The sequence below is a fragment of the Gallus gallus genome, chromosome 7 (assembly GCF_016699485.2).
Source record: "Gallus gallus isolate bGalGal1 chromosome 7, bGalGal1.mat.broiler.GRCg7b, whole genome shotgun sequence".
Lineage (NCBI taxonomy): Eukaryota > Metazoa > Chordata > Aves > Galliformes > Phasianidae > Gallus > Gallus gallus.
Window position 1 is genome coordinate 9,352,457 of NC_052538.1, and position 26,809 is coordinate 9,379,265.

At 35.2% G+C, this 26,809-nt stretch overlaps 1 protein-coding gene across 2 annotated transcripts in view; it reads right to left on the reverse strand.

Moving 5' to 3' along the window:
• DNAH7 (dynein axonemal heavy chain 7) overlaps positions 1 to 26,809 on the reverse strand; it is a 104,233-nt gene that overhangs the window by 74,124 nt on the left and 3,300 nt on the right. Inside the window, exons 3-18 of one of the 2 annotated variants that reach the window (XM_003641574.6) lie at positions 26,290 to 26,398; positions 26,028 to 26,175; positions 25,618 to 25,702; positions 25,199 to 25,379; positions 24,732 to 24,807; positions 22,694 to 22,819; positions 21,240 to 21,359; positions 18,710 to 18,893; positions 16,977 to 17,156; positions 15,333 to 15,608; positions 13,717 to 13,844; positions 13,473 to 13,551; positions 8,971 to 9,195; positions 7,128 to 7,274; positions 5,861 to 6,546; positions 3,274 to 3,460 (exon numbers count right to left, since the gene is read on the reverse strand). In XM_003641574.6, coding sequence (XP_003641622.2) covers positions 3,274 to 3,460; positions 5,861 to 6,546; positions 7,128 to 7,274; positions 8,971 to 9,195; positions 13,473 to 13,551; positions 13,717 to 13,844; positions 15,333 to 15,608; positions 16,977 to 17,156; positions 18,710 to 18,893; positions 21,240 to 21,359; positions 22,694 to 22,819; positions 24,732 to 24,807; positions 25,199 to 25,379; positions 25,618 to 25,702; positions 26,028 to 26,175; positions 26,290 to 26,398 — 2,937 coding nt within the window. Of the gene's footprint in view, positions 1 to 3,273; positions 3,461 to 5,860; positions 6,547 to 7,127; positions 7,275 to 8,970; positions 9,196 to 13,472; positions 13,552 to 13,716; positions 13,845 to 15,332; positions 15,609 to 16,976; positions 17,157 to 18,709; positions 18,894 to 21,239; positions 21,360 to 22,693; positions 22,820 to 23,562; positions 23,855 to 24,731; positions 24,808 to 25,198; positions 25,380 to 25,617; positions 25,703 to 26,027; positions 26,176 to 26,289; positions 26,399 to 26,809 lie in introns of those variants that run through there. The other variant, XM_040703590.1, reaches the window with a different exon arrangement.

Consider the following 26,809-nt stretch of genomic DNA (forward strand, 5'->3'; position numbering starts at 1 on the left):
AATGATCTCTTTTCTCATATAAAATACTTCTATGCACAAGATCCTGATTTGAGATGGCAAAATTGCAAGTAGGGAGAACTGCTACCATCTGTAAATCTTCAGTACCAACATTAATTAGTCATATGCTCTGAAAAAAACATTCACAAGCTAGAGACATCTTTGAAGATTTCTGCTAATATGAAAAGTTAGATTCTTTAGAAGTATCACAAATTATATTTTTATTTCCTTTTATGATAGCACCTGAATAACACATGCTAAGATACACTGCTTGATAAACAGTTTCTTATATTCTTACACTGAGTAGATAACAACATATATCTCTTAGCTTCTGCTCTACTGCTTTTCAAATTAACACCTTCAGTGAAAAGAACCTCAGTGCTTAAAAAAAAACCTACTGCATGAGTTGGAAGTTGTTTCAATTAATACAAATAAAAAAAAAAAAAAAAAGTTTTTTGCAAAAGACCTTAAGATTATCAAGCTAAAAAGCAAGCCTGAAAGAAATACAGTTGTCTGAACATCTAACTCTGGCATTTAATATCTCTTGTGACCAGTGTATAGCCTAATTTCCATTAACTTTTTGAAGCCATTCACCAAGTATGGGATTTCTGTGGCAAAATGAGAGACATTTCCAAGAAGGAAATCCCGATTTGCAGATTTATGACAGTGGAAGTCAAGTTAAACAAATGCTTCTACTTAGATCCTGTGTGAGCTTGAGTTTATGTATGACTGAATTTATTCTAGCACTGTGCTGTTCAGGCCCATACTGGTACATTACCTGATTTGCTAACCATTCAATTGATTCAAGCTTACTCTTGTTACAACACATAAAGTTCTACAAAATCCCAGGAAGGGAAAGCAAAGTGATTAGTCTTGGAACACACTTCAATGGCTTTTCCTTTGCCACCCGTGTTTCCCTGGAATTTGATTGAGGCCACAGAAGAGAAGGAAACAGAGACAACCAGAAATGTTAGTGTGCGTTCTGTCCAGTGAGTCTGTACCTGTAAGAGCACTACATACTACACATGACCAGGATTAAAGTGGAAAAAAATATAAGTACACAAGTAACTAAGCAATGACAAACACCAAAGAAAGCAGTAGGAACTATTTCAGGCTAATCAATCTATTGAGGACATGTAAGAACTTCTGGCTGTAGAATACTCCAGCAGTGAGAGTAAAAATCAAAGATGTAGCCAAACTATTTCCAGTAAGAGCAGTTTTGTCGCAAAACAGAATGTCTCATTCAAAAAAAGTTCCTGATGGGGTTTGCAGAATTACACAATATCACAGGACAGAAGGGTTGGTCATGCTGCAGTGACAGATGAAGAGAGACAAGACTGCTGTGCAAAGCCCAGAACGTATCTATGAGAAACGAATTCCTTATAGAGCAACAACACACATTTGATCTAGCATCCTGACTGCTGTTTGGCTTCAGTTTGGAGTATTCAATAACAAATTGCAAACTCAGCTTCAGTTCAAAAACTCATAACGTATTGAAATGATTTGCAGTTTGCACTTAGCTTTGGTTCGATTGCCTGCTCATGATGCAAATATGCTTCTAATCTACCAAAAACAAATAAACAAGAACAACAAAAAACATAACTGTATGCTTATCTAATTAATCCTCATAGGTTGTGCCCCTCTAACATAATAAGCGGCATTCTCTTGTACATGAAATACATTTACCTTCTGTTACTTCCCTCTTGCATCATACCAAAACAGAATGAAGTAAATTGAGTACTTACATTTTTCACCTATACGTAGATAATTAATCTGTCAGCATGCAAATGCAGTTAATCATCTGTTTTATAAAACACTTTGTAATGCATAACCAGTGCAACAGAGAATGGTATTGTTTCCTTTCTTAGCATGTTTATAATACCCTGCTAAAAGGACATTACTAACTCTAGTTTTCAAATATCATTTCTAACGCATCACAGGTTGCAGCCTTGGATTTCTTTTTCTTCTTCTTTTCTTTCTTCCTCAAAAGACATAGAAATGCTTCTGTATTCTAGTTTTTGGGTGTTCATTTTTTATTTTTTTAATTTAAGACAAGCGGAAAATAAATCCTTTAACCCTCATTAATGTGCTTTACTTAAATTCAGTATTGTTAATGAATTGATAATAAATGATTACTCAAGTTGGTGAGGGAAAGCTAAGGAAATGAAGGAAGCATTTTGATTCCTCTCACAACAACTTTATTATACAGCATTTAAATGCAACAAAAAGCAGACTCGAGTTTGCCTTATTAAAGAAAGACCATTCATATTGACCGAGGAACAATGCTCAAGATAGAAAATGGAAACAGTGTATTTGTGGAAGTAGAGCGCCATCTTCTGGAGCACAAGGTCTACTTGTTTAGAGAAAATGAGCTTTGGTTCATTCCTCTTTTGGCATTTATAATTTCCTGCACAAACAAAAAATAACTCTGTTTTCTACCAGTGATAAGATATATCATATTCAAAAATAATTCACAACTGATTAGCACCAAGTATTTAAATTAGAAGATTTTCTTAGAAGAGATACTGCAGCAGACACAACATTTAAAAACATATTGCTCAACACAGCTCTGAAATTCTTGCCTTTTTATTATTACTCTTTTTATCTGATTCTTCCCTAGAATAAATACTGCTGATTTCACATCATCTTGATAAGTTTCTGATTTTTCTTCTACATTAGAAGAAGGGAAAAAGAGCATGAGGGGCACAGCTGAGGGAGAAGAGTGTACACACAGCAGGAAAGAAAGGGTGAGGAGAAAATTCATGTTAAATTTAACTGAAGCCAGGAACTACTTGAAGCACAATCAAAGAACAAAACAGAATGAAAAATAAAACAGCAACCAACAAACTGGAAATACAACAGACCGAACCTCTTCTCCATAGTGCCAACTGGACAAGGAACAACAGGCACAGATATTTGCTTAGGACGTTCAGCTTAGACATTACAAAGTACAACATCAAAGTCTCTGGAGGTAACCTCCAAAGAATCCTTGTCCTTCGAAGTTTCCATAACACGGCAAAACAAAGCTGTGGCTGGCTTGATCTAGTGCTGGCAAGCATTCCACTTTGAGCCAGAAGTTAGACAGGCTGAACCCCAGTGATCCCTCCCAAGCAGTGCTTCTATGATTCAATATGAAACAATTCTACAAAATTATTTTTAAAAGAATCTAAGAAATGGGGCTAAGAAGAAACAGAAAACTGATTACCGTGCTATCAGAAGCAATTTTCTAGTACATAGTGTAGATTCAACCCATGTTCTTAAGACATTGACACTGACCTGAAAAACTGATTTCATCAAGTCTTTCCATGTTTTAAAAACAGTACTGAATTGTCTGCTTTCCTCAGGCATCTGAGCCATGATGTCAGGAGAACTGAAAATTGGCTCCAAGTAAAGCCAAGTAGCTTGAACCTTCAGCCATTCATCCAGGATCTCCTGCAGTAACAACAGCTTTCCTTCCCATTCCCTGTGAAAAAATATTAGTTCAAATGCATGAATTGATGCTACCAGAACATTCCTCCCATGCTGCTAAGACCTTTTTGGCAACTTGCATATTCAGCAGGCCTAAGTTTTAATACTGCAATGAAATATCATATTCATCTAGCCTGGTTTCCTGCATAACAAAGTCCACAGTTGTTTCAGCAACAGAATCATCTGTGTGTGTTTAAACTATGTATTTTTTTGTAAGATTGATTGTAGGATTTCATAGACTAAATTAATCTAATAAGAAGACTAACACTATCAGCAAATAAACAGCATGCACTTTAGAACATAGTATGTATGGACAAGTTCAGTTCAATTTATAGAAACTGAGTATTTAGTCAGGTTATTGGCATACACAAAAGCCCAGATTACTATGTCTAATTGTGTGCTAGGTGCAAAAGAATGCCATGAAAGTAACCATAAGCTTGAAAATTAAGCCATAAATGTGCAGATATTGTCCTAGAAAGGCATTTAGTCTTAATTAAAAGAATTCAAGTAATAAATAGCCAATATAAGGCACTTAAAGCATCACTTATTATTTCTGAATTCAAATTCACAATGTGTACATTGAACTTTCGTTGATAAAGACTCCATCAATATTATTGCACATCAATATACGTACACAATTTTATTATTCAACAGTTATCCCACCTTCAGTCATTTAACCTATCATTTCTCTGAGTCTTCTCATTTTTTTCAGCACTATTTAAAATCTGATAAAATTTGATAATTTTCACTATCTCACCAGTATCACAGACTCGGTATTATCCATTCTCCGATGTCTCTAGTATTTCTAATTCACTGACACAAACAATTTGAAAGAATTCTTTGTTAAAACAGAGCATCATTTTGTAATTCTCATATCACTAGGCAGTGCAGATAGAAATATTTTAAAAGTGCATGCTTTTGAAATATGCATCGTACAAAACAATACAATAATTTTCTCAACAAGAGAATCATACATGGGCTGCACAGAATTCAGTAAAATGGTGAAAATATACTTCTTAATTCACCCATTTACCTGCTATAGATTCTAACCAAGAGCTATTCTTGCTCTTGGTTATATATATCTTATCCATATATATATCCATATATATATATCTTATCCATACCCAAAGTCCTTCTTTCACCTTTCATATTTTCATTTGTATATCATATATAGTGATCTTCTTTTTACCAAAGGCAGAGAAAAATGCAACTTTCCAAGAGAAAAGTTAGTTTTGTTATACCAAAATTGTAACCAAGGAATTTGGAAAACTCTCAGGCAGGAATCCAGAGTTCTACATGCTTTTTGGGCTATTGAGAAAGCAACTATTTCTAGGTATAATCACCTAGATCTCAAATACAGAAGTTACTGTTATACTTTGTACTATCACAAATGCCACCAATTAAAAAAAAGAAACTTTAAAAAATTAAATATAGAAAAAGATCATCAAAACTTGGATGAAACTACCATAGTGTGTTTACTCTTTTCCTAAACATAGTTTATAGTTAAATTGGCAAAGACAACCTTTTTACATTAGTAAGGAACTATTCACTATATACTTTATACTATAGTGCAGTAGTAATAAGAGAATTAGTACTTATCGGAATGTATGTGTATATATGTATAAGTATGCGTACGTCTTTATTATGTGCTGAAATCAGAAATTGCTTTTTTGGATGCTAATGGGAGTTGGGAAGTACTTACAGAGCTACATAATTATAGCCAAACTTTAGATGAACAATCTTATTCTTCCACAGTATGGCTGTTTGAGAAATTTATGAAGCAAGTAAAGAATTTATTGAAGACAAAAATCACATTAAAAACAGGGCTCAGAGATAAAAGTACAGGATTTTTAACACATTAAGCTAAGTTCTGGACTTCCAAGTTTCTGCATTAGAATAAAGAATATCTTCATTCCTTCCCTAGAATGTCTTGTTTTAATTTTCCTGGATCTCCCTTAAAAAAGGCTAACATTTTTAATTAGCATTTTAATGAACAGCTAAAAGATTCAGCAGCTTTAAAATTTATGTAGAAAGGTTAATCTAGATGTTTGTTGTTCACAATCTTTCCTTCTTTAACTCAAATACACACTACTTGGTTAAACAAAAGCAATGTTACAGTATCTGCTACCTTCAGTACCAGAGCATGTCAAATCCGTTTTGTGGCCTCTCCAAAGCATTAGCGCTTTTAATTAGAAGTAAAAATCGTGCTTAAAAGTAAATAATGCTTTCTTTGACATAGCCAAAAGCCTTAGCTCTTGAAGATGAGACTAATTCACTGCTTAAGAAGGACAAAAACGAATGACGGTTCTATACACTTAATTAACCAGAATATATCATTTCTTATAGGTAAAATCACTTGGTGACTTTCCATTGGAAAACTAAACAGAAAGCTTACCTTATCCTCTTCTCATAATGCTTAATGAATTGAGAGCCTCTCATAGTCTGAGTTTTGACAATGTGATCGTCCAGTAACAACTGAATATCATCTACAGATGACAAAATATGGGTTCCTGTTTCTCTGTAGGCAAGAAGAGTGAACTCCATTTGATCCCATTCAGAAATCATTTTTGTTAAAGCTTTCTCAAGTGAATATTCTTTGCTAGCTGTTTCACTGATCGTTTCAAATTGTTCTAGGAATGGTTCAAGGTGCAAATTAATGTAAGACAAAAGATTTGAGTCTTCAGAAGGAGATAGAGGGAAACCAGCAATAGTTGACATTTCTTCCCAGTGCCTTTCCTGCAAGCCAGGATTGCAAATCACCTGAATTAGAGGAATGTGGCCTTTGAATTCCTCTACTTTTGATTTAACCTGCCGCGTTAGTGCTAAAGCACTTGGAGAATTCTGGAAAGTTTTTTCTAGCTTATACAATCCGTGCCAGCAGTTTCCTACATCTCCCTCTACTTTGTCTGGATCCACTTCCATAAATGACCCCTCTGTCCAGTTTTCGTGTTTTCTGTTGAATTCAACAGTCATTTCATAGAGACGTAGATAAGGAGCAAGAACATTCCGGATTGTTCTGTGCTGAGGGTACTGAGATACCGGCCATCCAAAGGCCTCTTCTTCTGCATTAAATTGATCGATCTGTTGAGTATAGAATAGAAGTATGAAATATAAACCAAGCTCTACATGCTATCAAGCCCTTACCACGGGTATTAGAGAGGTTTTCTAGTGTCTTCAACAAGCTTCAAACTAAGTTTTGAGTTACTGAACTAGTCAATTATACAACTGATGCCAATGACTGCAGTTAAAGCAATCCTTAACACTGAGAGCTCAACATTTATGCTTATCAATAGAGGAGTACAGCCAGAAGTTTAAAACAGTACCTAGACATTGCTCTATAATTCACATCAGTACAGAGGTGGTAACAGACAGGAGGTAACCATGAGCATCAGAAATTACACTTTACAGAATACAGATCTATGCAAACCTACACAAACTTAATCCACTTTTCCTTTATTCTGTTAAGATCATATAGCAACAATTAATTATGTACAGTAAATTTTGTTTAAATTGTAAATTGTGTACAATGTTTCAGAGATGAATAAGGAATGCTTTTGCTATGTATCAGTAACTGCATTACTAATGTAACTCTTGGTTCTGTCAACACAAACATTAAACCTTACAATTCAAACTATTGGACCACTTTAGACTACTACCTGTACCTTTTCAGCAGCAAGATCTAACTTTGTATTTAGTGCTTGAGCTTTCTTCAAATATCTGGTGACTTCTTGAACATCCCCAAATGTGCTAAGTTCTTCAACCTGCTTAGAATAGCTTTTCAGGTCCTCCACAAATTGTTCACGCCGTATCTAATTGAAGCATGAGAATAAAGAAATCACCTTAAAGTTAATCTGTATAAAGGAAGAATAACAAATAATTCTGCTTCACTGTATTAGGATACTTCACACATGCATACATCCAGCATCTTTGCATATGAGATTTTTAGTATCTGTTCCACTCATATTACAGAATTTGACCGGAATCCTAGAATTAGCTGCAGTGACTTATTGGGCTGAATGACAGAAGTGACTTTGGTTTCTCCTTTGCTATGCCATAAGATACAGTCAGACACAGAAATTTCAGCTGTGATGGACATAGCTGGTAGGCTAATAACAGAAAGCTAAATTCAAGTAACTAGTATCCCACTGTATGGGAACTGTTGAACCACGGCCTGAACCTCTGATTGAACACCTGAGGCGAGCGCTGAGTCAGCTGCAGGGGCACAGGTGAATGCAATTTCACCTGAGTGACCAGACCTCCTAGACCCCATTTAAGGGCTGACTCCCAAGGAGGAAGGATCTCTATCTGGAGATCATCCTTCTTGGAATCCTTCAGTGAGCCCAGGACATGGCTCTTTATTTCATTACTCCTTTGTAATGTGATAATCTCTCTGGTCCAATACCTGTATACCTATTTACCTTACAATCTGTATACCTGTTTGCCATACAACCACAGATTGAAATACAATAATAGGATTAGCTTAATCCAAAGACAGATAAAGCTTAACATTTTTGTAAGACATAACTGTACCTTGTCTTATAGCCAGACAGTTCAAGGACAGATTTTTTTTCCTCATATATACTACTTGACCACAAACATATCACAGCAGGTATCAGTAGTGGTCAGTGTCTGAAACCAAGCGTTAGACCACGCAAAGCAACAACCTGTCCCAATATAACACAGCCCATGCTGCACTTTTATTTGTAATACAAAAGTAATAATAATAATAAAAACTTAGAAGCTCCTTCTTTGAACATTCTGCATAAACACAGGAACTCACTATCTCAAAATACGTATTATCTAAGACAAAATGTTGATGAGACTAGAGAGCACAGGAAAACCAAAGCAGATGTTTATACAGGCAGAAACCCTGACACATCAGCAACCTAATAATTAGCAACCCTTGTGGACATAACCTAGTACTTCGATAGTGTAGTAAACTGTAACATAAGAGTCTTGTAAATATAATGGAATAAAGAATGTAGCAGAGAAAAAAAAATGTAAAAAAAAAAAACAACAAACCTGAATTAAGATGTATTTATGTTATAAAATCAACATGTTTGCCATTATGCTAACAGCAAAATCACACATAAATTAATACTTTATTATTATTATTACTTTCTTGGGCCTTTAATATAGATTTCATATATTGCAATTGACTCCAAAGGATCTTCTTGAGACATATACATGTCTTTAAAGAGGCTATCTGAATTTTACTATTTCATATAGACAGCCTTCATCAACATCAATGAAAATTCTATAACCAAAGAGCTTTCAGAAAGCAAAATATGATGTGACTTGTACTTTAAAATTAACAATGCATGAAATATGACTGAGTGGAAAACAGACAAAAATTAGTTAATATCAAGAATATTATCAAAAATTATATTGAACACATTTTTGGATATATGAGAAAATAAAAGGTTATTCCATCCAATATTATTTTGTGTTTTAGATGTTATTTAGATCAGTAACAAAAAAGTTTTTTTAAATGTCATTACAAACCTTAAGACCATCTTGAAACTGTTCTGTTTTCTCCTCAATTATCTTTCTGTGCTCTTCAAATATATCTGGCATTCGTGCATACCACTGGAAAACATTCTTGTTCAGTCGAATGTCTGCTGGCGAAAAGCTGACACACTCTATCAGGAAAGCAATATAATTTAAAGCATCCACTAACTTCTGCTCCAATTCAAGCATGTCTTGTGTTTCCACTTTCTGTATACAAGCCTGAAAACAGAAATTAAAAGGAAAGATGTAATGTATATGATTTAATGCCAAAACAAACAGTGAATAGTTAGTCTTTCAAAACTAACTTTTTACTAGGAAAAATTAATAAATTTAGAGATACATGATACAAAAACTCGTTTACTTGGAGCAGCACGGTACTATCTATTTGTACAGCACACAACATGTGAAGACAATTGCCTTACTAGAAATTTTATCGAACAAAACTCAAAAGAATGGTTGATACAGCATACACAAATCTTGGGACTGATGAAAACCAATCCAGATAGCCTACTGTAAGTGTTGCAGATTTAGACAAAACACAGGATGCTAGCAACTTAAAAATAGTGGAATAAATACAAAGAAATAAGGACACACTTTAGAAAGGGAAGCACTGGATGGCCCAGTTAAGATTAGGTCTTCCCTAGAAGTAAGAATATAAAGAACATTGTCAGTTATTGCCCTGCTAATTGCAATTAAAATAAAAATTACACCTTTCTTTCAAATCTCAAGAGTTGGCAGTGAACTGTGCTGATATATGTAAGCATTCTGTGTGGTACACTTAACAGAATTGTAACACAGCCCAGTTTAAATGATAATCCATAACAATGCTTTCTGAAAACCTATAAAAGAGCTGCATCGGTAAAAATCTGGCCAATTTGACAGATCAATAATATACCAGCATGTATAAGAACAGATATCAATTGAAGATAAAGAAAATTTTAATTTGACACAATGTGAAATTACTGGAAATGTTTTTAGGTAGGGATAAAATATCCACTGAATCTACACTTCTGCTCATTTTTAATAGCAGTCTTTGTATATCAGAATATATTTATTACTATGGACCTAGAGAACATCAATCTATTACAAGAATCCAAACGGAGACTGATACAGCCTTCCAGCAATTATATGGAATAACTGTTAGAAATTGAGTTTGATGCTGGTTAAAATACTGCATGTTACATACTGGTGTGGTAACTTGTGACTTCATTCCTTCAGCACACCTGTACAGTACTATATGTATGTACTTTAAGGGCACCATATTCTCAGCACAGATTCCAAATTCTAAACATTTTATTTCTTATTCAGAAAAAGATACTGCTCTCATATTCTACGTTCAGCTTCACTGTAACAAAAGCTCAAACCACTCAGATTCAAATTCAGCCAACCACTCAGGTACCCAAATTATTTTAAGCACACATCTACATTTCACACATTTAATAACAAGCACATACATCAGAACTTAACTGAACAGCAAGAGACTAAGTCATGTTGTTTTAAATGCTTATACAAATGCTTTGCTGAACTGGAGTCTGAATACATCAAAGCAACAGCAGAGTTTTGATTACAGAAGTGGTATTTGTAAGTGAGAAGATGAGATTTCAGCTATCAAACTGTAAACCCTAATCTACTAAATTTTAAATGATAATTCAACACAGGATGTAAAAACAAAATTACTTCATACAACTTGCCACTGAGTGCTTTTTAAAGGTTTCTTGGCAAGAACTAAATACATATTTAAGCTCCTTACATCAGAGGTTTCAAGAGGTTTCTTTGATTAGTTTAGAATATTACAAATGGATTCTGAGTCTTCAACATCAAATTCAACTGCTTGAATTTAAATCAGAGGAACTAAGAAACATTCACTGTTTGAATAAACTATCTTTGAGAAGACTGAAGAACACAGGATCTGAATTTAATTATACTGGTATATTGCACTGCAGAAATTGTTAGCTCCTTATACTAGCTAGAGGGAGATATAAAAAGAGCAGTACACTTATTCCAAGACAATACCTTTGAAATCTTTGCCTCACAAAAATCTGTGACTAAACTCAGTTAGACCTACATTATTAACTAAAACAGGACTGGCTCGTGGGCTCAACCAGTGTTCAATAAGTGGCCACACTTACTAAATCACAATCGCATTGACCAATGTTGAAATTAGGCCAGTAAGTTTTCATTTTCCCCTGACATCAATCATCGGTTATTGCAAACTAATTACTTTTTCTTCTTTTTTCTTTTTTTCTTTTTTTTTTTAACAAATAGATTCAAAATCCACAGAAACACTTTGCTTGTAGAATTACTAACGTGCTTAGAAAATTCCATTTCCAGGATTTTTAAGTGTACATACAGATAGATGACATATCCTTATCCACCAACAAATATCCATATCCACCAACAAAATCATACAATTATGAAAACTTTTTCAAACATCCCTTTTCAAAATTCTCCCTGTGCAGCACAGAGATGTATATATTTAAACATCCCTGGGCATCCTCTCCATACCCTCTCTTCCTAACTTGATACCATTTCCTTGCATCCTAACATTTGCCACCTAAGAGATTGATACTCTCATTGTAGCAACCTCCTTTCAGGTAGCTGTAGAGAGGCATGAGATTTCCTCTCAACCTCTTCTTCTCCTTACTTAACAGCCCCACTTCCTCCAGCTGCTCCTCTTGAGTTTTCTGATCCCTTTACCATCTTCACTGCTCTACTCTGCTCACGCTCAAGTTGTTTTGTTTTTTTTTTAATTGAATTTCTTAAGCAATTCAATATTCCTCTTTTAGTAAAGGCCTCAAAACTGAACACAGTATTTGAAGTGTAGTTTCACCAGTGCCACATACAAGGGGACAATCAGTTCCCTGCTGGCCACATTACTTTTAACATAGGACAGGATGGATGGCATTGACCCTCTTGGTCTCCTGGGTACGTTGCTGGCTCACGTTCAGCCAGCTGTCAACCAACATCCTCAGGCAACTCTCCAGCTACAATTCCCCAAGCCTATACCTCTCCACAGTGTAGTCATGACCTAAGTGTTACGTGATTAGACTGGGCCCATCAATCTAACCTATCTAGATTCCCCTACTAAGCCTTCCTAATATCAAACATATCAACAATCCCACCTAATTTGATATCTCCTGTGAGATTACTGAGGATGTACTAAAACCCCTCATCCAGACCATTAATGGAAACATTAAAAAAAGACAGCTCAAAGACTGAGCTCTGATAGATGCCCCTGATTACAAGACACCAATTGGATTGAACTCCACTCACTAAGACTCTTTGAGTCCAGTCATCCAGCCACTTCTTCACTTGGAGAACAATATATCTGTCCAAACAATGAGAAGACAGTTTCTCTGGGAGATGGTGTCAAATGCTTTACTAAAGCCAAGGTAAACAATATCCATAGATTTTATCTCATCTACTCAGCAGTTCATCTTGTCAAAAAAGGAGATCAAGTTAGTCAGGTAGGGCCTACACTTTATAAATCCAAACCGGCTGCTTCTGGTCACTTGGTTGTCCCATATATGCTGTGTGATAGCAAGTGAGATGATCTGCTCTGCTACCTTCCCTGCAACATAGACTGACAGATGTATAATTCCCTAGATCTTTCTTCCTGCCTTTCTCGTAAACTGGAGTCACATTGTCTAACCTCCAGTCAGACAGGACCTCCCAAATTAGCCAGGACTACCGGTAAATTATTCAAAGTGGCTTGGTGAGGGCTTCCACCAACTCCATTAGTATGAATCTCGTTCTGTGCTAAAGACTCAAGAAATTTCAAAGCATGAAGGAGTGCACTTACAATTTCCCATTGAATTATAGGGAATTCATCTCTCTCCAACACTGTTTTCCAAATCAGGGGGCTGAGCACCCTAAGAACAATTGGCCTTAGTAATGAAGACTCAGGTACATAAGGTATGAAGTACCTCAAAAAGGTATTAAATACCTCAAAGGCTGCTTATGATTGACCTTCTGGCATACCGACCAGGCAAGGGGATCAGTATCAATCTATATATTAGATACTGGTAAAGCTTAAATTCTTCCTCAATTGTTTAGATAAATGTAAAAGTTCTAATATTTCTTTCATGCACTCCTATGGATCAATGTGTGCAGCCTCTGGTCTGCACACACCTCACTTTAGAGAGCACTGTCTTACAGAGTTTTGGTCCATGTCAACGCACTCACTTTCCAACAATATCACAGTGCAGATGACTGCAGAGACAAAGGACTGTTCTAAGTAGGCAATTCAGTTGCAAGCATGATGCTTTGGCAAGGAAGAGTTCAGATGTTTACAAAAGAGCCAGGCTATGACATTTGGCCTCATGGCTAAAGATGACCTGTCCTTTTAAATTCTGTAACACAGATACAGCACCAGTGACTTCAAGAGGGACAGAATCACACCCATTAAGTGCAAAACTTGCATATGCTACTACTCCAGGACAGAATAATAGTATTCATAGCTGTTTTGCTCGGTCTCAGTAAAGAGAAGAGAGTACCTTAAGTTCCATTAGTTCTTGTGTACTAGATGGCGTACTAAGAGCTTTTTCTGATATTCTCTCAAATTCATCACATAGTCTGAAAAACAAATAAACAGTTTGGCAGGTTTGTTTTTTTTTTTCAGTCACCCTTAGGCAAATCACATGCATTTGTAACAGCAAAAATTAAATTATCGTATGCTTTAAGTTCAGCAGTGGAAGCAAAACTAAACATATTTCAAAATACGTTTTCAGTTTGAGTTACCTCACACTTAAATCTTGATGATTCTTGAGCATCTTGGCAATAATTTTTTCACAAATATTATCTGCTCGCTTTGCCAAAGCGTTTATTAATTCATCGCAATGCAGTTCAAACATTCCTAGACGGAGATACTGCAATACAAATTTAAGTTAACCAAATATTGAACAACTCCTACTTATAATCATTCACTATCTTAAGAACAACACCAAGGCCCTCACCTAGGATTTCACTCAAGCCAAAAAGGACGCTTAAAACCTTCCAGTGAACAAGAGAAGAAATATATACTTATTCATAACTTTTCTTCTCTATGCACATGTCAAACCGTAACTAAATCTTATATCTATCACTTTTTATCTTGACAATCTACTGCCTCATGCAGGAAGGGCATCTATTCTCTGTAAGGAGGCAGCAGTGAACGTTGTCCGGTGACACTACAGAGCTTAAGGTACATGTAAAATGCAGTAACCTTGTTTTTCTCTTAGAAACACATGGACATGTGATATTGCTTAGGATTAAAACAAGGGGGCTCTGCCTCCCAGTTAGTCTCATAATCCAGTGATTTCTTTGATCAGTGGGCAAGTGAGCTTGACTTCCATACACAGGAGCCCTTACGACTAATAAGTACTAGTTTCTTCAGAAGTTTGTGCTGAATGTGAGAAACAATTTACAGAAAATCACTTAAACTTCAAGTTCTTCTGAGAATAAGGAATTCTTACCACAGAACATTGTTATAGAGACAAAAAGATGATCAGATTATGGATCACCTCACATACTTTGATGCTTGGAAGGAATTTTGGGGTGACCAGATCCACACTACCTTTTGTACTTTCACATCTGAAGGAGCATACTGTGAGAGCCTTTACAAGTACCCCAATGAGTATCTACTGGGATGCTCCAAAGGTAATGCCTCCAGCCTTATTACATCAGCCCATGGTGTCAGAGGTGGATGTTGGTGGTATGGCATTAGAGGTTGAACCTTCCCACCAATATCCCATTACATGTTGTTGCCATGCAACAGATGGCAGCAGAGGGGCAGTCTGACATAATGGTGTCTGAAGCGAAGGTATGTCACTGAATTCCTCCATGCAAGAAAAAATGGCACCCACTGACATTCATCAGTGCCTGCTGAACATTTACTGGGGACCTAATGGTGGATGTTGGCACAGTGAGGTTCTGGGTGGTGCATTTTAGCAGTGGCAACAGTGACAGTGGGTCACTCAGTTTTTCCACAAGTACAGTATGTGGGCTCTTGTTCATCATTGGTTTAAAAGCATTGCTAATGGTGGCGACTGCATTGAAAAACAGTCTTCTGTATTTGCTCTGTTTGTATTTTAGAATTTTCTCTATCAAATAGTGTTACTGTGCTTTTTCTATCTGGTGTTTCCATGGAAATAAATAGGAGGCATTACTTTTGGAAGGACCTAAGCAGTAAAAAGCACTACATGTCACTTAAATAAGGCAAACACGGCCCAGAAATGCTAACATTTGAAAAAAATGCTTATTTTTCTGAAAAATTCATTGTATTTCACTTATCCCACAGTTAATTATTGCCTATTTTGACTAACAGTGTTCTCAGAGCAAAAATTTGCTTTAAAATTAGAAATATTATCATAATTTACCTTTCTAGAATTATATTTTAATTCCTCACTGAGTTTCTGATACTTTATAATATCCCCTTTCATTTCTTCAAAAGTATGCTCCTCAGTCAGGAACCGATCAGTATCTTGTTCCGCTTGCTTGTTTATCAGGAAGCTGTACTTATCATAAACCTTGACATGTTCCATGGGTGCAGCGCTTTCTTTGATAATTTCTTCTCTGATCATTCTCTTATGTTCATCCAAGATCTCATCAAGGATTACAGGTTTCAAGACAGCTGATGGGGACTCGCCTTTTGGCTTTGGAAAAAAATAGAGAAATAGGATAAATGAATAAATAAATAACAATCAGAAGGACACCACATTTTCAAATTACACTTACTTCTGTAGATCAGTTATACTACGGAAGATTAACAGGATAGAAAAAAAAATCAGTTAAATACTACTTCAATTTTCTTTAATTAAAGTTTGATTCCAAATCTTCTTTTTTTTTTAATACACAATTATTTACATATAACTACCAAATTTTTTGAATCCTAAGTTATGGAAGTTTATCTCCAGCAAGTGAAGAATAAGAGCTCTTCATTTGGGAATTCAGAATTCTAAATAAGAGTCCATTCCAAATAAACTCATCAATAATTTTAGTCTACACTGTCTTTATTTTTCCTGAATGACCAGCACAATTTCAATTTTGCTATCTGCCAATGGCTCTGTAACATTAGAAACATGGAAAGCACTTTCCTGCAACCCCCCAGATGCTATGAAACTCAGTCTTGAGAAGAGGAGGCTTGGGGGAGACCTTATTGCTCTCTATAACTACCTGAAGGGAAGTAGTAGTGAGCTGGGGTTCGGCCTTTTCTCTCATGTAACTAGTGATAGCACTTAGAGGGAATGGCTTCAAGCTGCACCAGGGTTCAGGCTGGACGTTAGGAAATACTACTCTGAAAGAGTGGTCAGGCACCGGAATGGGCTGCCCAGGGAGGTGGTGGAGTCACCAACCCTGGAGGAATTCAGGGAATGTTTGGACGTTGTGTTGAGGGACATGGTTTAATAAGAACTGTTAGTGATGGGTGGATGGTTGGACTGGGTGATCCTGTGGGTCTTTTCCAACCTTGGTGATTCTATGATTCTATGAAACCTTGCTCTTGTGCATTTAGACATGCTTGAGATGCTTCTTTTTATTTGTCTTTTTAAAGGTTATCGATTAGAGTTTTTATAAATAGTAGTACAGCTATTCAAGTTTCTGGCAAAATAGAAACTGCTTTAAAATTACAGTTGAGATTTTTTAAAGGACCATCTATTCAAAAGATTCTATGTTTAAGATGACAGTATCTTTTCCAGTGTCAAAATAAAGGCCTTTTTTCAGAATTCTGCAGAAACATATTTAAAATTTGAATGCATCAATTTTGTTTGTAGTATATAATACATTTGCAGTAGCTACTGTAGAAAATAGCACAGAGGAAAATAGCTGATGGCCTTTTATTTGCTTAGTGAACAGTACCTGGGTCTTTTAATAAAAAAAAGATGACTTCAGAAAGTTCAAAATAACACCACAGCATATTACTGTATTACTGTGAGGTCTGACGTTAGGACTATTCATTACAGTACTCGGGAATTAAACGTAGAAATAATGAGAAAACTAAAACCATGAGTATTGTAATTTCTTACCAACTTAGAAAATAATTTGGTCTCAACTCTTGGTATATCACTGACAGCATTAATCATAACAGCATAGACATTCAGTAATACATCCTCATAGTCATTAAAGTCAGGTTCAAATTTAATACAGTCGTTCACAAGTGTTGCCCTCAGGATGAAACCTGGGTGTTCGTAGGCTCGAACTGACTTCTAGCAGGAAAAGAAAAAAGACAAAAAAGATTAATGCATTATTTAATCTAAGGAGTGCAGGGAATGTCAAAGGATCATTAGGAATTACTCAAATTACTCAGGACTGACTATAACTGCAAATTACAATTACTAATCCTATTAAAAGTACCAGTGTAAATATGAAGTGTCTCTGATAATAAATAACTGTTTTATATGAATTCTAAGATTAATTACAGTATTGTTTTTAGTTGACATAAAAAGTATCCTCTATACATCAGCCAACAACTTATATAAAGTTGTTTGCACAGACTGATGCAGAGTAGTTTTACAGCAGTAGCCCCCACAGGTGTAGGAGTATACAAAATACAGATACAGTAGTACAGGCATCCATCACCTACCCCAGTCACTGTGGAATTATTTACCTTAAAAAAAAAACATTATTTCTAATTTTATTTGCTAAACAAGAATGTGATTTGAGAGGGGGAAAAAAAACAACTAGTCTGAGAAACACTGTGAGCTATATTTGCAGTAAATGGAGTAGCCTCTTTTGCAGTATAGATTCCTAGGTATTCCAATACAAAAAGTTTCATATGCTTTTGTTCCTGGTAGCATCATTTGACTTTATATTGTACCTTTAATCTGGATCAGGTATTTCTTAACTTTTCTGCTATCTCTGTGATATCTTCTAACTATAATAAATTTTAATTAGGAAACATAAGGAAGCATTTAATCATCATTAAGTAGCTTGAATAATGGCTAATCATTAGGAAGCACATTAGAGAACATACACATATTTCTAACAACAACAGAAAACAGCATCATGGATGTCAAATCTCGCTTAACTCAAAAGTATACAAAGCAACTTGGGAAAGGAGTAGGAAAGAAAATCACATACTCTACTTCCACAGTATGATTTGTTACTTAGATTTGCTGCATGTTTTTTTCATATTATTTCATTCATTACATATTATTATTTCATTATTATTCAATATAATCTGGAGCTAGAGGTTCTTTGGATATTTGAGAGCAAGGATGTATTAATGGAAAGCTGAGCAAAGATTCAGTTGCACTACAAAACATAAAATTTCAAGGAGAAATGTTTATCTCCACAATAGACACTGCGTAAGTCCAAAAGCAAAACTCTCTTCTTGCTTAATTTTTCATTTGCTGAAACCACAGAAGGGACACCTACTGACAGCAGAGAGAAGATAAGCCTTCAACACAGATGGAGATTATAGGGAGGCAGCATTAGAACACTGCAAGACAAACGTGGCATTTATACTAAAGAATTTCTACTTCAAGCTTAACAACTGCAGCATGTTCTTGTACTTTACCAGATTTAAAATGACAGCATTTCCTTTCTGACATAAGTTGTTGTGCTTTTTTTTTAACTCTATTTAATAAACACTGCATACCAAAAATACCACATCTTCTTTCCCTCAAGAAAGCAACTGAAACCACAGTTCTTTTTTTTTTTTTTCTTTACTTTTCTTTCCTAATTAAAACCAACGGGAAACAAATTGTAGGTACAAGGATAAGCAGTGCTGCTAGTAGATGCATGAAGGAGTACTTACTGCTGGTTGAACAATTAAATCTGTGAAGTCCTGAATTGATTGTAAAAGTAATTGTTGCAGTTGACGGGTCATTAAAGTGGCAGCACATCTGAAGAAAGCCTCTAATTTAGCAGTGCTGGTATAACTGGGTATTTGCTTTTTTTTATTACTTTGGTAAAAGATTTTCTGCACTTCTGGAAGCCACCTAAAGAGCATACAATATTTCTGTAAGTTCTTCAAGTCTTTAGTATTAATGAACCTACAGTTTTAAGTTAATTGCTGAATGCTTATAAGTACATGCATGAACAAAAGATGCTACAGTATACTTGGGAAGCTATAACGTAACTAGCTCATATGGTAGTACCTTTAAATTCAAAGGAATCATGTATCTTAAAATGTTATCTACTACTATGGAACCATATTTAAAATAAAAAGTACCATGACAGACAAATCCACTGCATTAGTCTCCTATTTCTCAAGTCCACAAAAACAGAAAGCCTTCATAGGCAGCATACTTAAGTCCCAGAGACCACACAATTCCTTATCCATCTTTTAACCTTAGTAGATTTTAGATGCCAAAGTTTTCCATAGAGAACTCCACCCTGCCACTCTTAGCCAAAATTGTGCCAACCTGGCTCTAGCACTGGAGCGAAATAGGAAAGATGAAAGCACAAAAGTATGCAGCATTACAACTGTTTACAAGGGTGGATAGTAATAGGACAAGGGGGAGCGGTTTTAAACTGAGACAGGTGAAGTTTAGCTCAGATATTAGTTTTTCACACACAGAGTGGTGGCGCACTGGAACAGGTTGCCCAAAGAGGTTGTGGATGCCCTACCCCTAGAGGCATTCAAGGCCAGGCTGGATGTGGCTCTGGGCAGCCTGGTCTGGTGGTTGGTGACCCTGCACATAGCAAGGGGGTTGAAACTCTATGATTATTGTGGTCCTTTTCAACCCAGGCCATTGTATGATTCTTCAGTTAAGAACACAAAGATATTTTCAGGGTCAGAAAGAAATACATATGAAAATAGTTGAGGTAGTTACTAACACAATTATAAACAAAAGCGGAAATAAAAACTTTCCATAACATGAAAAAAAAAAAACCAACTGACAAACAAGAAAAACCACAACCCTAAACAATCAGGAATTGAGTAAATACAACAGCTGTTCTTCTTAATTAAAATCTAAAATAGTAAAAGAGCAGTAGTAAATAATAGCAGGAAGCAACCACTGGGGGTTGGACTGGATGATCTCTAGAGGTCCCTTCCAACCCCTGCAATTCTGTGACTACTGAATAAAGATCGGATGCATACAAACAATACAGCATGGCTACAAATATCTAAAAAAGACCTAGTAATTACAGTGCTTCTACTGCAGCATATTGAGCACAATAACAAGAAAACTGCCCTTCTTTCAGAAATTCTGCTGGATGGATATACAAATATTATGGGGCTCAAACACTTTGTTTTATTAATGACATCCTTTGACATTATAGTGTGTATGGGAACTGCTGAATCACCGCCTGAAACTCTGATTGAACACCTGAGGCAAGGGCTGAGTCAGCTGCAGGGGCACAGGTGAATGCAATTTCACCTGAGTGACCAGACCTCCTAGACCCCATTTAAGGGCTGACTCCCAAGGAAGAAGGATCTCCATCTGGAGATCATCCCCCTTGGAATCCTTCTGTGAGCCTAGGATATGGGTAAGCTCTTTATTTCATTTTTCCTTTACAATGTGATAATCAGTCTGGTCCTATACCTTACAATCTGTATACCTGTTTGCCATACAATAGTGTAAGAGGGTTTTTGAAAAATATTCTTTAGATGATGCTGGTTTGAAAAATGGTTAAAAAGTGAGAATATACAAACTGAAATATCAAACTCATTTACAGAAGTTCTACATGGGTGTTGTTATTAATCTAACATTAGGGTAATTACAGTTACTCCTATCTATAGGCAGCGCTTTCTTTAAAGTAGGGGTGGAGCAAGTCTTATTACATATAAATTCCATCACAATTTACTTTTAATGTCAAAAATTATTGATAGTAGCAACACTGCACTTTTTCAATGCATCTCTTCAAAATTCAGTATTATAGCTGTTTTCAATGGTGTGAAAACAGGGAGGAAAAAAAAACAGGGGAACTTTAAAAAGCAGAGTAATCTGAAATAGCTCCAACTATTCTTTTAAGAACAGCAATTAGATGACAAGGGAGTCCTCAAAATAAAAGCTTTTTTCTCAAAATAGACTAAAATACTGATCACATCCCACTAATTATCCAATTTTCAATGAATCTGTGCCCTATAGGAGATAAAAAGCAAAACACAACACAGCAGAATTTAGAACAAGAAAATGACAAATCATAGTAAGCTCAACATTTACAAAAATACTTTCATTCACTATCCTCAAAGCGTTTCAAAACACCGCATTTCTTTCTTCAATGCGTACTATTAAAACTGGTCATTTCTTCTGTCTCTGCAAAATCCAGAATCTCAAAAACACCCCAAGAAAAAGATTTCCCTGTAACTTAAAATATATGGATACACTAGATCATACTTCCTAGATAGAACAGCTTTGGATTTTCCAATTTCCTGGATGACTTTAATCTGGAAAGATGCAAGTTCCTCAGCTTCCTGTTTATTGTGAAACAGATCTGTGTCAAGAAGGCGTAAATTTCTGAAACAGAATATAACATGAATATTTTAGAAGTATATAAACAGTACCTTATTATTTTCTTATTTCCATAAAACTTCATTTCATATTTCAAATGTTATTTATTTCAAACACTTATATTTTATTTTCAGAAATCAGCTTCTATTATTTCAGAAACACCTTCAATTCTTTCTGTACACATTATCTTAAATTGAAATAATTATTATATTTGAGTACATTACTGCATATGGGATCAAACACAACTTTTAAAAGTTTTAAACAGCAATCTTTCCTAAGACTTGGTGGATTTTTACAAATATTATGAAATAATGTAGAAATAAAAATAATTACCTACACCAAGCTTGGAAATAATTTTCAGTATTCTGATTTATTAAATCAATAGTTTAATATTGTCTGTTCCTTAACAGATAGAGCAACAAAAAAAAACCACACCCCAGGCAAGTCATTACAGCACTTAAGGCAATTCATTGCCTCCTTCATCCCCAGTCAAGAAATAAGCAAGCAGTTTGAGCTGCACTGGGAAGCCAAAAATAACTCATTTAGTGCCATTTTCTGCTGTTAATCAGATTTGAGGATGGCAAAAGAGCAACCTTACTCTTCTTGGGAGACAGACTGTTTTGAATATTCCTGACTAAAGAGAAAAAAGTTCTCAAGATTAGAAAAAGCTAAAATGACTATTTCAAAAATGGAAGCCTTCAGACTTGTCAGAAGCAGGAAACTTGTCAACCTGTAGGAGAACAAAGAGGAAGGAAAAAAGGGGGGGGAGAAAAAGGAAAAAAAAAAAGATGGACTTAGAGAACATAAGCTTTAAAGCAGCTCCATTCTGGAGCCTCTCTGTACAATGGACATGATGGCACGAAGTGTAGTTTCAGTAGAACTGTTATAGAAACAAAATGACAGTCCCAGATTACCAGGTCCAGATGGTATTTCATCCAAGTACAAATCTAACAATCTAACTTCCATTTGCAGTTTCTTGCTTATTAATGCCTAGATACAAGAGGAAATAAGATGGCAAATGTGACTTTTTTTTTCTTAAGTCATTCTCTGTGATTTCTGGGGAAGTACAGATAAGAAAGCTTGATTGGTACACACGAAAAGTTGGCAGAAACTCTTTAAAGCATAAGGTCAGAGGGCACACAGACAAACACAATGTACTTGGGAAAATGGCATTTGAACAAAGCCATAACGTTCACAATCTGTGTTCAGATGTAGATGTAGCTGTCCCAGATTCATTAAGGCAACCTGGAAATCTTAAGATATCATCATCTACTACTTCCTTACACAGATTCTGAAATCACTGAGCATCTGAAAACCTAAGAGATACTGCTAACACTTACTTAAATGAAGTCTCCCAGAGCTTCAGAACAGCTAGCATTGAAGGATTTATTGCATGCAGGTTTTCTTTCATGTAACTGTATGCTGACATGAAAGACTTTCTCCAAGGTTTTGGGACTACTTCCATTCTAAAAAGCAAAACAAAATACAAACACAGAAAAATATATATATGTAAGAAACAGAGTAGGATGAACACAGTTGTTCTACAAAACAAAATATTTATATATCTGCATTAAGGTAATAGCTTTTCATCCCAAAAAGCTTAGATAGATAGCTTAAGTAGCTAGAGAGATAAAATCTGGTTATCTATTCATAATTCAGATATTAAAAATACTGTCTTCAAATATTGGTCAATGTATATTAAAAAGAGAGAATGTATATTAAAAAGAGAGGGAGAAAGAGAGAAATATTGGTCTTAGGACTTCTAAGATCTGTAGCCTATTCATGGCCCCTTATTAAGAATGTAATAAAGTTATCATACATATATATGTAATCAACTAATGAATACATAATTTTCTGTAGTATATTTGAGCCTATGTTTACACATAATATTCAATTTGTCAACATTCATGAATATAGACCCTTTTTATAAATCCACTTGTTCTTAAAAATTTGAAAGCAGACCATAAAGCTATTTTGGTGGAGGCTTTCTTAATATACTTATAGGGTATTTTTTCTTTAAAAACTTAAACAGGGTCATTTGCCATTTTCTGCAAACAACTAAATTTTACTATTAAAATACTCAGTATTGCAATGTCTATTTCTTCAACTTTTACTATCTTATATTACATTATACACTCATAATGAACTGCACAATCCCATTCAGGAATCAACCACAGAACTATTCAGTTTCGCATAGATAAAAACGTACCTTATGTCCTTGATTGCTTGCAACTGTTTCATATCTCTCTGAATGTTCTTAAAGTGATGTCACAAACTAGAGTATAATACTTGCACCTGCCTCAGATCCTTCTACTTTTCATCAAATCTCAGATTAATAAGGAGTTTCCAAGCAAAGGAAAAGGTTATGCAGGTATGTGAGTATGCAGACTTACCACCTCAGAGAACTATGGATCTACATGAACAACTTTCTTTTCCTCTTTAAGTGGTTTCTGCATATTCACAGTGTGAAATAACCTCCTACATGATTATGTCCCAAAAGGATGGTAGCGATGAAGTCATAATTGAAATCTAAAATACTCATTTGTCACAGTGAACTTCAGGCATGGACAACAAATCTGATCCTAAATTTGCATGTGAAACCAGATAAACTGCACAAAGAAGGAACTGGTAATTCTGATATAAAACTCTTATCCACATCTCAATGAATCTGTATCCTACAGGAGATTTAAAAAAACATGGCTTTGGGAAGTTGAAAAAAACCTTGCTGAATTTCCACATCTATCTGACAAACCTCTAGAAAAAAAAAATGCATATTTCAAGTACTGTTAATGGAATAAAATTCATTTGTTAATGACTATTGTAGTAGGATGATGTTATACTTCTGGTTTAGTATGCAAGCATACGACATAAGTTTATATGAAAACTGTGATGTCCTACAAAATGACAGTTCCTAGCAGACATGAAAGATCTACAGTTAGAAACTGTAGGATGGCCTCTTATTGGGAGGTAAAATAACTGTTTCATTACACATTATTTCTCTTTTCAAGATGAAAACTGTCTCAGTAATATCTGTCATGGCCACCCTCCTGTGGGTACTTTTAATACCTGCCATTTGGTACTTGAAAGCATATACCTCAAAACACAAGGATTTGCCTTTCTGTATCATATTTTCAAATGTGGGACTTCTTACCAGTTAAACACTGCAAAACAAAACTAACTCCAAACAAGTCTTTGTGGTAGACACATTTTTTCCAGGTTTTTCCAAAGAAGCTGTATAAGCACTACTTGAATTGAGATAATTATTAATAAAATAAATTTACTTTCACTGTTTTGTGCAGTGCTCAAGCTAACATTCAGCAACACTACATAAGATTATTCATTATGCATGTTACTCTACATCACTGTATATTTTCTTACTCTGCACGGTGAGGTAGAAGAGAATGTTTCTTCTTGTCTTCATCTTTTTCTCTGGGGTCTCTTAAAACAAAGTCAACTAAGAACGGTGTTTAAAAGAAAAAAGAAAAAAGTTGAAACAATTAAAAAAAAAAAAATAAGCTTAGTGAAGAAATAAACAAAATGTCCAAATGGACACCTTACTGAGATAAATGGCTTTACCTGGAACTACATGAAAAGAGATTTAGTAGAAAGTTATACAATTAAATAGGGGTTTGGAAAAAAGTATATTGTTAAAAGATGAAAAATGCTGAGTAATAACAGCTTTTACTATTACATGGGTAAGAAAAACACCATATTCTTTTCATTAAAGTGCACCTCTATCACGTAGGAGAGTGCTTTATGATAGCTCTCAGCAGTGATCAGCACTCTGACAAACACTTCTGAGTATTATCAACTTAGGATAAAACAAGTAATTATTAAAAATCTACCTATAGCCTTTTTTACACTCAGAAGATAGTCTTCTTTCATTTCATCAGTCAGTGAACGTATGCTTTCATCAAATGATTTCAGATGCTGTGGAATTAAAACTAAAACGTGATCTAGCCAGGCTTCATCCAGTGGAGCTACGTTTGCTGTATCAATTCCATGGCGAATGTAATAGTAGTATTTCTGCAGAATAGGAGAATGCATTGGTTAAGTTCAGTAATAGATAGTAATTAATAGTGCAGGATTCAGTGAAACATGGGCTTATTTAGTAAAAATAAGCGTAATTAGTGTCTGTTTAATAAGTGTAATAAGTGCTGTTTTGTTTTCACAATTGTCATTGTATCAATCACCCTGTCTGTACTTACAATAAATAATTGGCACTGTTTTAAATCTAATATTCTTGAAAATAGCCTTTACCTACCACAATATCCTTGTCTATTGGTGTAGAGGAATCTGCGGTTGAAGGCTGAGACTCATTAAGGGGTTCTTCAGCAATGTCTTCCTGCCTGACATAAAAACAAACCAAACAAGTGTGCATCACATTCTTTGGATATAGTTTAGTAGCATAAACACTATATAGCCATCCAACATGTCAGCTACAAATAAGCAGCACAAAACAAATGTGTCTGGCAAAACTTTACAAAGAACACACAACATTGTGATACCAAAAGAACACTGCTAAGGTTCAGATTTTGAAGTCAGTGATACAGTTCATTCTCATACATATTTTCTTTTGATTTGTAATCTTCACATTTTTTTCAAGATAACTAAAAAAAACTGGTCCATCTATCAACAGGAGAAAGTACATTTTTCAAAGATCAGTAAACTCACAATATAATGTTAACGAGGGCATTTCTGAAACGTTCCTGGCTTTTTTTCAGATGACTGCTGGTCTGCAATTTAGAAGTTGATGGCTCAGGTTCATTATCTCTGGAATCCTGTATCTTGATTCTCTTGCATCTTGCCTTCAAATATTCTCCTTGCAGAAAGCACATTTTGAAATTAAGTTTTAAAAACAGTTCAAAATGCAGGACACACTGGCTTATGTTTCTGAAAGATTTTTGTTAGTGGTACCAATTACTGTTAACCTTACCAGATGGGTACTCATTTTTTACAGAAAACTCATCTGGCTCATCATCTTTCCATTCTTTACTCAGACGGAATGAAGGACGAGTCTGCTGCCATGGTTGATGAGATGCTGCCTGGAATAAATATTTTGTGTTTTAGTTTTATGCTGGCTGCAGGTGCTATTAGCACTTCAAGACATTTTAAATGTAAATCAATAAATAAAAACATAACCAAACATATAGTAGGAACAAGGCAGCATAAAAATCATACTGTGAACTGTTACCTACATGTTGCCCTCAACTTCAAATGTCCAGCCTAGTACAGATGAGCACAATGAACTCACATGCAAATATTTCCATACCCTCTAGTTTTATACTTTAAATGCCACAGATTTGTTCAAACAGTCTACTTTCAATGTTTTGAAAATATTGAAATATATTTCCAAATACTTAAATGTAAATAATACAAGTAGATAATGCAGAGAACATGCACATATTATGCTTCAACATGCTCTGAAATCTTTATGTAACTCTGTTGTGTACATA